General features: G+C 37.8%; 1 protein-coding gene across 1 annotated transcript; it reads right to left on the bottom strand.

Moving 5' to 3' along the window:
- Positions 1-2617: 2617 nt before the first annotated feature.
- LOC121417989 (UDP-glucuronosyltransferase 2B33-like) lies at positions 2618-10096 on the bottom strand. Its single transcript, XM_041611696.1, has 4 exons — positions 8979-10096; positions 8270-8489; positions 7447-7666; positions 2618-2947 (listed from the first exon to the last, which is right to left on the bottom strand). Exons 1-4 carry the CDS (start codon positions 9846-9848, stop codon positions 2674-2676), a joined length of 1584 nt encoding a protein of 527 aa, XP_041467630.1. The 5' UTR covers positions 9849-10096; the 3' UTR covers positions 2618-2673.
- Positions 10097-13920: the final 3824 nt, after the last annotated feature.

Here is a 13920-nt window from a genome sequence, read left to right as displayed (position 1 = left end):
GCTCCAGCTGGCTACAGGCGCATTCGAGGAATTAGGAATCCTATAGTTCTATTTTACAGGGCCTATAGTAGCCCCCATAAGATATAGGAAATAGTGAGTTTCGATTAAACCTTCATTAGACCACCGGGTGCACATGACACCAACATTTTTTTTAACCGATGGGGGGGGGGAGCCGGTCAGTGATGTGCCTCTGGATTTATGGGGGCATGCACCAGGGGCTATATGACACATGGGCGCGTCGACGACTGCGATCCATCGCGATTCCGCAACCTGATATGGTTGATGGCTTGATGTCAGTTGTCACCCTTGGATTATAAATTCCAATCATTTTATATGCCGCTTTTGTAGCTTAGAAGTAATAAAGAGAGCGATTAATTCTTATTATTTTTGCCAAAAGCTTTTTCTGGAGGCAAACTTTAGTTTGCAGTGATACTTGGGGTTTTTAATTGGCACCGACCCCGTCTTGTTCCGTATGGGTGAATTTCACACTCTACATGCTATGGGGGATCGGGGCTGAAACCAATGGTATACACAGTGTTCAGTGCCCGGTATACACGGTTGCTTTCGAATATGACTCAATTAGGTTCCGCCGATGTTGGATCAGACAACAATAGGCCTATACATCAGGCGAGGATCCAGGGGGGGCACACCGTGTGCCCCCCCCCCCTTTGAGAAGCAAAATTAGAATATTTGTAATGTGAAAATGCCATTCAAACATAGGTGTGCCCTCTTTTGAAATTGAAGACCTTTTTTTTCAGGTACGAAATGTCCTTAATTTGTGGTTGATTTGTTTTTCCTCTGAAAAATTTGCCCCCCCCGGAAAATCCTGGATCCGCCCCTTTACATATAGGCATACCTACTTCGCAGTTGGTTCATTATGTATAGCAATGTACGATCAGGGGCGACGCAAGGATACCAGGAGAGGAGGCAGGCACGACGACCATTTTTTCTGGCCTATTCCACTCTTGTTTTAATTCTCATTTCTCCTTTCTTCCTTAATTCTTCTCGCTTGAGAAGAAAAAACAACCGTAGGCCTAGTGCAAGAAGTGGTTCGCGCCCCTGCCCCTAGCTGTAGGCCTATGCCACCCCGCCCCTGCAGGCAATGGAAGAAATTACCTCTAAATGTGTTTGCAGCCAATTAAATAATTACGCCCATACATATTGCTGCTCAGAAAATATATTTGATTCTCCACTGACAAAAAAAAAATCGTCACAATTAGTAAAACATATGTTCACAGTCAAAACTACAATTTCCAAGAATTCCCTGTCAAGTTATGAAGATGATGGAATTATCTCTTTCTTTATTATTAAACAAAACGATTTATACAGGTACAAAAGATCATCTAATCTTTAACAATCATTTCAGAATAGTAACAAACATTGTCTGGTACAAAGTATATACACTGTTAAAAATCATTTAAACAACGTTGTTTACGGTGTCGATCGCACAGCTTGTTTAAACACATACAAAAATCTTAAACAATAAAGTTTAAGTTCAAATATTTAATTATCAATAATACTGAAGAATGAAAATCGTATGATTTTTTTTTTTATTCCCGTGGGATAAAAATATATAACATTACAGGCTCATATAAAGTGTAAAGATTCCAATCATTGTAACAAGAAAATAAAAACGAAGACATAAGTGGCGAATCGATATTGTAGGCCTACCCTTTTTATATTCTATCCGATGCAAGAAGACTTTTACTGTGAAAATGGCAGCCATATGGATTGAAGAAGTAAAAATATTGGTATGATTTCATAGTGATATAAACTACAGGGAAATGCTTTGTATGATGTTAATTTTTATTTATCTATTTATTCATTTTCCACTCGTGGGCTGGATGGCCCTCTTCAGCCACAGGCTGTTCTTCTGAGGGGTCCAGCGGTCAGGTTTAAAAATACAATATATACAAACAAATACATATATAAAAGAAAACATAAACCAATCCTATATACAAGGTAATACAACTACAAATTACAACTTATATGGTGTTAATCAACATAATTATGCCATTCACAATAATAGCAACAGCAACCACTTTGAAACTATTACCCTTTATAATAATTAGTGTGTTAATTAAAAAATCTGATTTTGGAGGGGGATCACCATACTGTCACATACGATTTTTCTGGGGGGGGGGATGCAATGTTGCTTCGAAGACCATCGACACGAATCATATATTTATTTCACACAAGTGAAATCTATCATGTCTATTGGTTTATAGGGCCTAATCATAATTACTTTCAATTCGACATCTCACCCAGTGGCGGATCCAGGAGGGGGGGGGGGGTGGAAATTCGGCCCTTGCCCAGCCCCCCCCCCCTCTGAGAGCCATATAGACAGATAGATAGATAAATTTTATTTTCACACGGTAAAAAACCCAAAACAGATACATAGTCTGATTTGCATTGGGGCCGTGCCATGAATAAAATGTACAAGGTAAAAGGCACCCAATAATAGTCAATATCTTACTGTGAATATGTTGTTCATACACAAGTGTGCCCAGGCCCTTTGAGAGTCACAGCATATATTTCGAGAATATTCTGTTCATATGGATCACCTTTACCTAGGAAAAATGATGTGCCCCCACCCTTTGAAAATCCTGGACCCTCGATTCCTTGATCCCACCGATCAGTGCCTAGGTCTTCAAAGAGAGAAACAAATTAATGTCACTCAACTTTCTCTTTTCTCCTTTTACAAATGCACCCGATCAGAAAACGGCACGAGCAAACAAGAAGCCCCATGACCAAAGTCGTAGAAAATATGAAAATCAGGATAACATCAATCAAATAGTACTGAATAATATTGAGATCATTTACTGGTGTACGCATATAGGAGCCTCCATATTTCATCACATGTTCTACCCAAAATGCACCGGTGTCGGGTGGGTTCATGTCGTGATCCCTAAAGATTGCCGAAGTCCTCTGAATATTTTTGCTGTAGCTGCAAATAATTATAAATAAAACGATAGAATGAAGTTCACGAGATTGTGATGTAATTTGTTATAATATTTCATTTTGATCTAAGACATATTTTCTTCTGTTTCCATTCGTTCCCATTTAAATCAAGAGAGAGATTCTCATATCGGGTGGAAGTTGTTTGGTCATCGATCTGCATATGGGCATTTTCACGGTCACTGAGGGTACACGGCACAATTTTACACACTTTTCATTGTGAGTATGATTATCTCTAAAACAACAAATGATGGGAGTTTGCTTAAAATGCAAACTCCCATCATTCGTTGTTTTAGAGATAAAAGCAAACTCCCATCATTTGTTGTTTTAGAGATAATAATCAGTGTTGTAGTCAAGGCTCAAACCTCCAAGGCTAAGGCCAAGGCCAAGGCTTTAATACCCAAGGCCAAGGCTTCAATAACCAAGGCTGAGGCCAAGGCATGGAAACCCAAGGCCAAGGCCAAGGCCTGAAAACCTCAAGGCCAAGGCCAAGGCCAAGGCATTTCAATTGTACAATATATGGAAAAAAATAGACAACAATGCTTAGGCGGCATACATGACACACAGGACCAAATGTATAAAAGGTGTGAGCGAGCAAAATTTTTTACCCTTGTACATTTAAAACGAAAATAATTTCATGATAGATCATGTAGATTTAGACATAAAATTAAAATAAACATATAGTTACATTTGTACAATTCATTATTGTTCTAGGCGATTCACATTGCAATAATTATTATTACCAAGGTGATCTGATCCTGGCATGCCCATTCTCAACATGTCTTTCTCCTCTACCTGGGACAGGGGAGGCAGAATGTATTTTTTTTGGGGGGAGGTCAAAGCCAAAAATGCACTTACAGTATAAGTCAAAATGAGAATTTTGGTGCAGTTCAGCAAAGCTTTTTAAAGTGATTTCTAATTGATAAGACAGATATTTTGATTTAGGCTTTAATTTCCCGCTATAGAAAGCATAGCGAGCAAGTGGTTTTGAAAAAAAAATCAATTTTGAAGTTGTAAAACTCGATTTTGGGTCAATTTAATGGTGCCAATCACTGTTAAAAGGGCATCCTTGCGAGATGTTGTAATAAGAAATGAAATTTAAATATTTTGAGCTGTTTTTGTAATCATGAAAAAGGTGTGCATCTTACTAAACAAATTAACGCGAGCACAAAACACAAGCAGAAATTTTTACTGACCAGAAAAGGAAGCTGTTCTGGACTGCATTTAGTGACTCATAAATAGGATACATAACTCACCAATCAAAAAAAATGCGAGCGCAAAGCGCGAGCTCAAAAATTTGTAATATTCCGATCTAAAAACTAGACATCCTAAGCATTTTTTTGTGTAAATTGAATGCGAACCTTACTTAACAATAATTTATGCAAGGACAATCTAAATTTGTTGATTTTGAAACCTAAAATTTTGCTCTGTACGCCATGCTTGGCCCCTCAAAATTTTTGGCTCATCATGCCATTGATGCCATAGATGCCATAGCCCATTTGGAAATGACGAAATTGAAGTTTGTGTTCAAGTTTACCGAATCTCTTCAGAATATCATTAAGACTTAAAACATTCTTGTTGGTCAAAGAAAATAATACAAGGAAAACCTAATGGAATAGAAATCAACCTTGTTATCATTCTTTAGAGTAAGCTATTTTTAGAGTATGAAAATTGTTGTCAAAATTGCAGTCAGATCTGTCAGAATTATTCCTGTCATAAAATCACTATAATCAGTGGCGTACCGTGGGTCACCAGCAAAAACTTGGAATTGCCTAGTGAGCGCGCAAAGCGCTCCCAGTTGCCAGGTATACTGAACTAATAGAGATATTTTTATAAGGACAGTGCCAATAAACGGACATGTATCTCACTAGTCAAATAATGCGAGCGCGAAGCGCGAGCTTAAAATTTTTGATATTCAAACCTAAATAGGGACATTACAATCAATCTTTTGTAATAATGATACGTACCTGTCTCGTTAAATAATGCGAGCGCGAAGCGCGAACTGAAATTTTTGTAAATATTGACCCCAAACAGGAAGATTTTAAGGACTATATTTTAGGAATCTTTTATCTATTAAGATTATACACATCTCACCATAGTCATCTAATGGGAGTGCCAATAAGCGCTTGCTGATTTTGTTAGAATTACATCCAAACATGCACATAAAGCACTTGTAATCATGATTAACAATTAACATACCCATCTCACTAATCAAATCTTGCGAGCGTGAAGCGCGAGCTGAAAATTTAGGAAATTCAGACCTGAAGAAGGGCATTTTAAGGCTTGTTTGTAGGAATTCAAGAAGGACTTACATAGTTCACTAACCAAATGATGCGAGCTCGAAGCGCGAGCTGAAAATTTTTGATATTCAGATCAGAAAACAGAAAAAGGAACATTATAAGGACTCATTCTAGGAATTGATGGAGAGCAGACATCTTTTACCAATCCACTACTGCAAACGTAAGCACGGACAGGAAATGTTTTATATTAAGACCTTAAAATGGGACAATCACTTAAAGTATTCATGAAAAAGAAGCATACTTTTGTACATGTAAAAGAATAACTCGAAGTGCGAGGAAATATATTTGGTAGTTTGGTGTATATTGAATTGAAAACGGGAGGTTTTAGTATAACAGGATTATATATCTCGGTAAACAGACAATGGGAGCACCAGGAACAATGAAGACATATGCCCTGAGCAAATTATGTTTCATTTATATGAAAAAAATGTTTCTTATGTAATGTAACATAACATAATTATAACATTATAATGAACATTGTCTTCTTTCCCACTACGTTTCTCTTCCTTTCTCCCTCTTTTCCTCCTTTTTTTTAGTCAGCCGATGGGGGGGGGGGGGGGGCACGTGCCCCCATGCCCCCCTGTAGTTACGCCACTGACTATAATCCTAATCATAATTATTATCATTATCATTGATATTTTCATTATCCTTATTAGTCATGATTACGTCATATTACCAATAAATAATATTAATTTTCATCACTTCTCTTTGTTACATAATTATGTGATGATAATTGCAATTGATGGCACTGCTAAGTACACATACTGCTTCTGCTGCTGCTGACCGGTAGTATTAAGTGTCATTAGATGTACAGAACAATTGAAACATGTATAATTACTTGTATAAAACAAATGAAAGTACAAAATACAAAATGCCTTGAAAAAGCCTTGAAAATGCCTTGAAATTTCAAGGCTCAAAATCCTCAAGGCCAAGGCCAAGGCCCTCTCAAGGCCAAGGCCTGAATGTTCAAGGCCAAGGCTTTGAAAAAATAGGCCTTAAGGCGCCTTAAGGCCAAGGCCGAGCATCAAGGCACTACAACACTGATAATAATACACACAATTAAAAGTGTGTAAATTGTGCCGTGTAACGCCAGTTACCGTGAAAATGCCCTTATGATCATGATGATGTGCATTTATGTGCATTTATATCCAAAGAAATATGGGTTACACTTCGTTATTCCGAAACACGTAAATTGCCTATACCTCGACGTTCGTTAATCCAAAAACGTAAAAGGGTTCATTAATCCGAACATTTGTGGCATTATTCCGAAGGTTCGATAATCCAAAAACAAAATAAGGTTCGATGTTCCGAAGGTTCGTTAATCAAAAAACGAAATAAGGTTCGTTGTTCCGAAGGTTCGTTAGTCCGAAAAAGAAATAAGGTTCGTTAATCATTTAGTTTTCGGACTAACGAACCTTCTGAATTATGAACCTCATTTCGTTTTTAGATTGACGAACCTTCGAAACTACGAACCTCATTTCGTTTTCGGACTAACGAACCTTCGAAATTACGAACCTTCGGAAATACGAACCTTCAGAATAACGAACCTTCAGAATATCCGAACCTTCGGAATTACGAATGTATGCGGAAATATGACAGATACATGTAATATATCACATACATTGGGAATCATTTAAACATCCGTTTAACTGTAAAAAAATTGTGACCTGGCGAAGGCACTCATTTTCACAAAATGTTTTCATGAATCTTCAAGGAACTGTATTTGGGCTAACCATGATCCTTCATCCCTTTGAGCATGCTAGGCCCCGGTTAAGCTTATCAAATATATTGTAGGCCACATTCACCAAATAAGATGGATTCGACATTAATAATTTCGGTTCGCAAACGCCAAGAGCCCACTAAACACTTTGATTCTCATTCTTTTTAGTCCAAAACTTGGAATATAGACAAAAGTATATTTATCGAAAACGGGAATCAATTAAGACTGCCGAACTCAGGATCCAACAGCCATGACAGTCATCAAAAAATGAATCCAGCTTGTATTTCAGTGTGAAATCCATTATAATATCTCCAAAAGCCAGCATATTAACTATTTTAACTATATTAACTATTTATTTCTTAATTGAAAAAGCACTGTGAGGAAAATGACTTTCGAACAAGAGAAAACATAAGAATATCGAGTGAAACTAAGTATTTGACAAATTCAAAAGTAGTACTATTTCTATACCTATCATTTGTAATGACGTCAGTCAAAGCGGAGTGGATGATATCGACACTGAGACTGAACTTGTCCAAGACCTTTCCCAGTCCCCTAGAGGTCACCCTGGCGGCAACGTCGTGTTGGTCACCGTAGAAAGGGATGACGACCATGGGTACAGCATGGTAGACGGCCTCGTAGAAACCATTGTTGCCTCCTTGGTACATGAAGGCCCGTGTCTTTGGGTGACCTGATTGCAGGAGAATGGGAGTGGGCATACTATCATATTAGATCTCTCTATGATTTTATTAATTTGCATGATTTTTCCCATATCATATAAAAGCATAACATCCTACCACGAAACATACTCACTAGTACTGTCGTATAGTGTTTTTTTTAAATACGATTAGGTGTTGGGGCAACTCCAGCGCTTACCCCGGGAGACAGATTTTGGAAGGGGCACAAGCTATAGAGCTTGCATTCCTGGGGATCCATTTTTCTGAGGTGTACCACTAGCTGGAAATCAATAATTGGTGAATAAACATATGCAGTCATATTAGCTGGGTGATACTGCTGACATATGGCTTTCAAATATTCTTTCAGGTGTTCAATATATTTCCCGGTAGCGCAGTGAGCCAAAGATTTGAGGGGGGAAACACGGAAAAGATGACGTCTCTGACATTTTAAAGTCCCGAGAAAGCGAAGCGAGAGAGCAAAACTTTTGATATTTTTAAAATGAAAATATAATTTTCCTATTTTTTTTTTTGGGGGGGGGGGGGGGGGTTGGGCACATCTGCTCCATTATTGATCTCTCTTTCGATCGACCAACACCAGTCTAGTTGTAATTTTTTACCTAGTAAATCATTTTGCGGTAGCCATGGCATGATTTTGACATTGTTGGGCAGTTTGATGTCAGCCCTGTCTCTGAGCTGCCATATTATCCTCTGAGGTAACCGTTCAAAAGCCTGTGCAAACATCTCTAAGATGTCGGAGTCCATGGAGGTGAGGTATGACCCAAGAGTGAAAACCACTACCCCATAGTCACCAGAATTCGTAACAAAGTCTTCGAGCTCCTGAAGTGAAAATGGCAAGAGGAATGGTTAGTGGATGAGATGGGAAGGCTTCTTTGTCGATCATGCACCGTAATGATTGTGATCATATATGAATTGTTATGCTTTTGTAATATATATATATATATCTACAAGTATTCGCTATGCTTCCATCGTCTAATTATGATATGCCCACATATGTTTGCTCAAGAAAGGAGGAATATTACGATTATGACAATGTGCAATGTGCACAATATCATGAAACATTATAATGATAGTGAAGTGATATTTTAGTTGCAGTATGCTTTTCGAAATTTTTCAATTACCTTATTGCAAAGGATCCATCTGGTAGAAAAGACTCGGTGATTTAATTCACTTATTAAACAAATTTTGATTTATCCCGGCCCGAACACACAGCTAGTTAGGTAGGTTCCTGCGTTATAGGGCAGGGATGTAAATCAGGTTAAAGATCGCCTTAATAGATAAAAGGAAATAAAATGGTAAATCTCTCACACTTTCAAGGGGTAGAGAAGGCCTAGTTGTAAGCCCGCCAACAGGAATGATGTTAGGAGTTGTAGGAAAAGGGAACTCCGCCGCAAAATCACAGTTGAAGAGATACAAGTCAGAAGACCTGAACAGATCAAAGAGCGTCTTATCCGATCCCAGAGCGGATAGATATTTATCATACGGAGAGAACTGAGCACTTGCAAACATATCGATCATCATTGCCCAAAGGACGTTGAATATCCTTTCTTTGAATGACATCCGATTGGAGTAGCCAGTCGCGACGTCGGGAGATATGGAGAAATGAAATGACGAGCCTGCCGCCTTGATGTACAACGAAGCTGGTGTGGAGGGAAGGACAGACACAACAGGAATGTCTCGTTGATGATCACGGCCACCAGCTTTCCGAATATGTTCCTTGATAACCAAGGCACAAGGCCATGTTGCATCGTACAAAATGACATCAATGGACAATAGTTCCTTGAGAAGCGTTGTATTGTTCAAAATAAGTTCACACGAAATTACCATGTGTTGCCGGAGCTCTTCCGCCATAGCATGAGCCTTCAAGCTCGACTTCTCGAAGGCAATGCTGTTGATGACTTTGAATTTCTCGCGGAAGACCTCTGGTTCCACTCCATGATCAAATAACTTGAAGTCAAAGATGGGGGCAAAGCGAGGATTATTAGCCTGTTCAGCGTATGCTTGACCAATCAGAGCTGTGACATTGTGGCCGCGTTTTACAAGGGATTCTGCTATAGCAGCAGAAGCCATAAAGTGGCTGCCCTCGCCGAACATAGCCGAGAGGAGAATAGTTCCACACTCGGCTGATACTAGACAGAATAACAAGATGAAATTCGATAAAACCGATGGATACTTCATGTCTCCCTTTTGATATCAATACATCTCAGGAGGGAGAAAGGGGGGCGTGTAGATATATAACTCACCCTCATCGATTGGCTTTTATAGCCCAAACTGTACCCCAAAAAACTTTATCCGAGACAGAATGATAATAATGATTAAAAACACACATTGGTCTACACTCCACGTATCGCACACGTGTAGGAGAAATTTTGTAAGTTTCTGAACTCTTTACTTCACTCAAGCACCAAGTTGATATTATTCACCATCCGGCAATCTCATATCGAGTAAACATGAATATTTTGGACTCTGGATATTGGACATTGTACCTCTTTACACCAAGCTGGCAGAGCGCTGCGGAACTAATCTACAACTAGGTAATTTTTACAGCACTGTTTTGATGTGCACAGATAAGCGGCAACGTCATAAGCTTTAAAAATGATACAATAAAATCAAAGTAAACCTTAAATGCAAGCATTATTTCTAGAGGCCTTTCATAAAAACCACCCTACAATATATGCCGCTTGTTGCAATTTTAAGGCAAACAAATTTCGCCTCATGGTTTTTGCCTTGCCTGTTCAGCAGAAATGAGATATCTTGATGGCGTCGACATAAATCTCCTCACAATTCCATGAAACTTGGAATGATTGTGAAATATAGACCAATTTAGCTTTGTTGCTGTTTTTTCAAGGTGATTCATAACTGCAGGGGGGGGGCTTTAAGCATACCTAACAAAAGATAATGTATGCAATCGCATTGTCATAGCAACGCACTTGGATCATTGCATAACCCATTGAAAGTGCTTCTACTTTTGAATCCCCCCCCGTTATGGTCGCCATAAGTTTAAGTGATCTGAAGTTGGGATTTAACCATAGGAAATTATGTGGGTATAAATTACAGTTACTAGTTTAAAAGTCATTTAAAGAAGGTATTTTTTTTATTAATCCAAGTGTTTCATCAAATGGTTATGAGATATCACAAATCAATGAATGGATATAGTATCATATAAGTCATTTGATGTCAATGAAGTCAAACATTAAATATGAACAAGTGGAATGCCTCTGGCCGTCTCACCTGCATCACGCAGTTAAATATAGCAGCAGTGCTGACTTTGAAAACTACTCTAACTCGCACAAGATGTTCAGTGATACATGGTTACTATTATGTCCACTTTTTATGAACTAGACCAATAAACTTACAGAGATATGATTGTTATTTAACAAAAAAACCAACATGGCTCAAAGTTCATTGACCTTTGACCTTGATCATGTGACCTGAAACTCGCACAGGATGTTCAGTGATACTTGATTACTCTTATGTCCAAGTTTCATGAATCAGATCCATAAACTTTCAAAGTTATGATGGTAATTCAACAGATACATCCAATTCGGCCAAAGTTCATTGACCTTTGACCTTGATCATGTGACCTGAAACTCGCACAGGATGTTCAGTGATACTTGATTACTCTTATGTCCAAGTTTCATGAATCAGATCCATAAACTTTCAAAGTTATGATGGTAATTCAACAGATACATCCAATTCGGCCAAAGTTCATTGACCTTTGACCTTGGTCATGTGACCTGAAACTCGCACAAAATGTTCAGTGATGCTTGATTACTATTATGTCCAAGTTTCATGAATCAGATCCATAAACTTTCAAAGTTATGATGGGAATTCAACAGATACCCCCAATTTGGCCAAAGTTCATTGACCCTAAATGACCTTTGACCTTGGTCATGTGACATTAAACTCATGCAGGATGTTCAGTGATACTTGATTAACCTTATGTCCAAGTTTCATGAACTAGTTTCATATACTTTCTAAGTTATGACGTTATTTCAAAAACTTAACCTCAGGTTAAGATTTTGATGTTGATTCCTCCAACATGGTCTAAGTTCATTGACCCTAAATGACCTTTGACCTTGGTCATGTGACATGAAACTCTAATAGGATGTTCAGTAATACTTGATTAACCTTATGGCCAAGTTTCATGAACTAGGTCCATATACTTTCTAAGTTATGATGTCCTTTCAAAAACTTAACCTCAGGTTAAGATTTGATGTTGACGCCGCCGCCGCCGCCACCGCCGCCGTCGCCGCCGCCGTCGGAAAAGCGGCGCCTATAGTCTCACTCTGCTATGCAGGTGAGACAAAAACTTGCACCAATTTTGAAAATGCATTTATCTTAAGTTCGATTTCATATTGCATGGAGCTGGTAATAATCGGTATAACGTATAAGAAATTATATGACTTAATTTCCATCAACTTGATGAAGGTCAAATGTCATTTCAGGTTTTAAAAAAATGATAAAAATTGACATTCTCTTTAATTTTCAATTTAGATGAAAAAAACAACAACATTAATTTTCCTATTCTTACAGCTGGTATAATATGAAAAGAATATTGTGAATATAAGCAAATATGTAACATAAAGCAAGGATTCATAAAATTCCAGGCCTAAAATTGCAATAGGGCAAGGCTGCTAATATAGGGCATAATTTCACTATTATAGTACAAATGAGGAATATTAGAATAGGCAACAAAAGTTCTAGGGCCAATAACAGGAATTTTCAAGCCAGTCACCAAGTCATCAATTTTAAGGGTATATGGGAATGGGATTTCTTTTTAAATTTCAATATTACAAAGTCTACACTTCTGCTATATGGATCCAGGTGAGTCTGCTGGGGTGTTACACTCAAATTCTGATTGGAGACAGACACATTTTTTTAATATCCAATAAAAGAGAGTGGGCTCCACTTAATATTTTAGAAGTTTCGTGAGAATTATGACATTATCCACTGAAATTATGCAGTAAAACAGGTCCACATAGAATGTACAATTCCATAAAACATTCCAAAATACTAAAAAGGCCTATAAATCCTAATGGCAGAAATTACCCAATGAAGTGATTATGCCTTTGAAAAATTATATGCCCCTGATTGCATCTCATCCTGTTTACATTGAACAATCAGGTTACTTTTTTTCTCAAAGGTTAGACTGGGAGTGGTGCAAATCATCCAACAGATCAAACACTACCTGCTCTCTCCCAACTCTTTGACTGGGTTTAAAGTGAACAGATTAGCAATCAAATATTGAACATCCTTTCTGCCCACCGCACCTTTAGTCAAATTGCCAATTGAAAGAAACATTACTACAAGCATGTATGCAGTGGTGCTAAAAGGTAGTGAACCCCACCAGACAATGCACTCTTTCATGCTGAGTGTTGAATGAAGGCGACAACAACAGTACAATGTTCAGCGAGCCCAGAGAAACAAACCCTATTGAATGTAATAAATTATCATCCGACTTCACAATTGAATATCTATAACATGGCAGAACTTGAACACTTGAAATATGTTCATTCTTTGGTGAGGTTCACTAACTTTTTAGCACCACTGTACATCCCAATACATGGATCCCCATAAACAACCACTACAGAAAAAAATGTATAAGTGTAAAAGAAAATCATTTCTGTCCAGTATATTATTCTTTTAATAGAAAATATTGCATGAGAGTTGTAATTCATATAATGCAAAAATTACATTCCACAGTAAAATACATCATTGTTATGGTTTCTGAGTATATGCCAGTTTTATAGCGTCATTACGCAAAGTTCACAATGGCAGTATTGACAGAGTTACAAACAAAACTCGGTCCTTCATCTGAAAGTATGCATGTATGTCATGCTAAAGTAACAATAAGAATCACACCATTAACATTGTTCTTTTCAAAGTCTATGCTTCGGGATTTCACAGAAGATTAATTCTAGTAAGTATTGCAATGAAGGCAGGACCACTTAGTCATATATTATGAAAATATCATCACACACGAAATGCAAGTTTATAGGTAGAATAGTCTTCATATTCAATGAAGTGCCTTAGAAATAAAAAAAAATCATCAAGATTACACTTTGGACCCCATCAGCAAATTAATTACTATTAGTAGTAAAGAAGGGATGCTTTAAGCTCCTGAAGAAAAAAATCACAAGATCAACAGGGCACACTATTTTAAAGAGGAATAAACAAAAAACACTCAGTGTTTGACAATGTGTTTATAATACACAATTAAAATTTAGAGTGAAAGGCACCATGTTCC

This window comes from Lytechinus variegatus, chromosome 7 (genome assembly GCF_018143015.1).
Source record: "Lytechinus variegatus isolate NC3 chromosome 7, Lvar_3.0, whole genome shotgun sequence".
Lineage (NCBI taxonomy): Eukaryota > Metazoa > Echinodermata > Echinoidea > Temnopleuroida > Toxopneustidae > Lytechinus > Lytechinus variegatus.
Note: the sequence above shows the minus strand (reverse complement) of the source record. Positions and strands in the feature narration are given on the sequence as shown.

Excerpts from the sequence above, each read along its gene's own strand:
- LOC121417989 (XM_041611696.1), bottom strand. The coding sequence starts at position 9,848 with ATGAAGTATCCATCGGTTTTATCGAATTTCATCTTGTTATTCTGTCTA. Across the intron at positions 7,667-8,269 it reads ACCGCAAAATGATTTACTAG|GTCACCCAAAGACACGGGCC; the intron begins GTAAAAAATTAC and ends TCCTGCAATCAG. Across the intron at positions 2,948-7,446 it reads GACGTCATTACAAATGATAG|CTACAGCAAAAATATTCAGA; the intron begins GTATAGAAATAG and ends AATTATTTGCAG.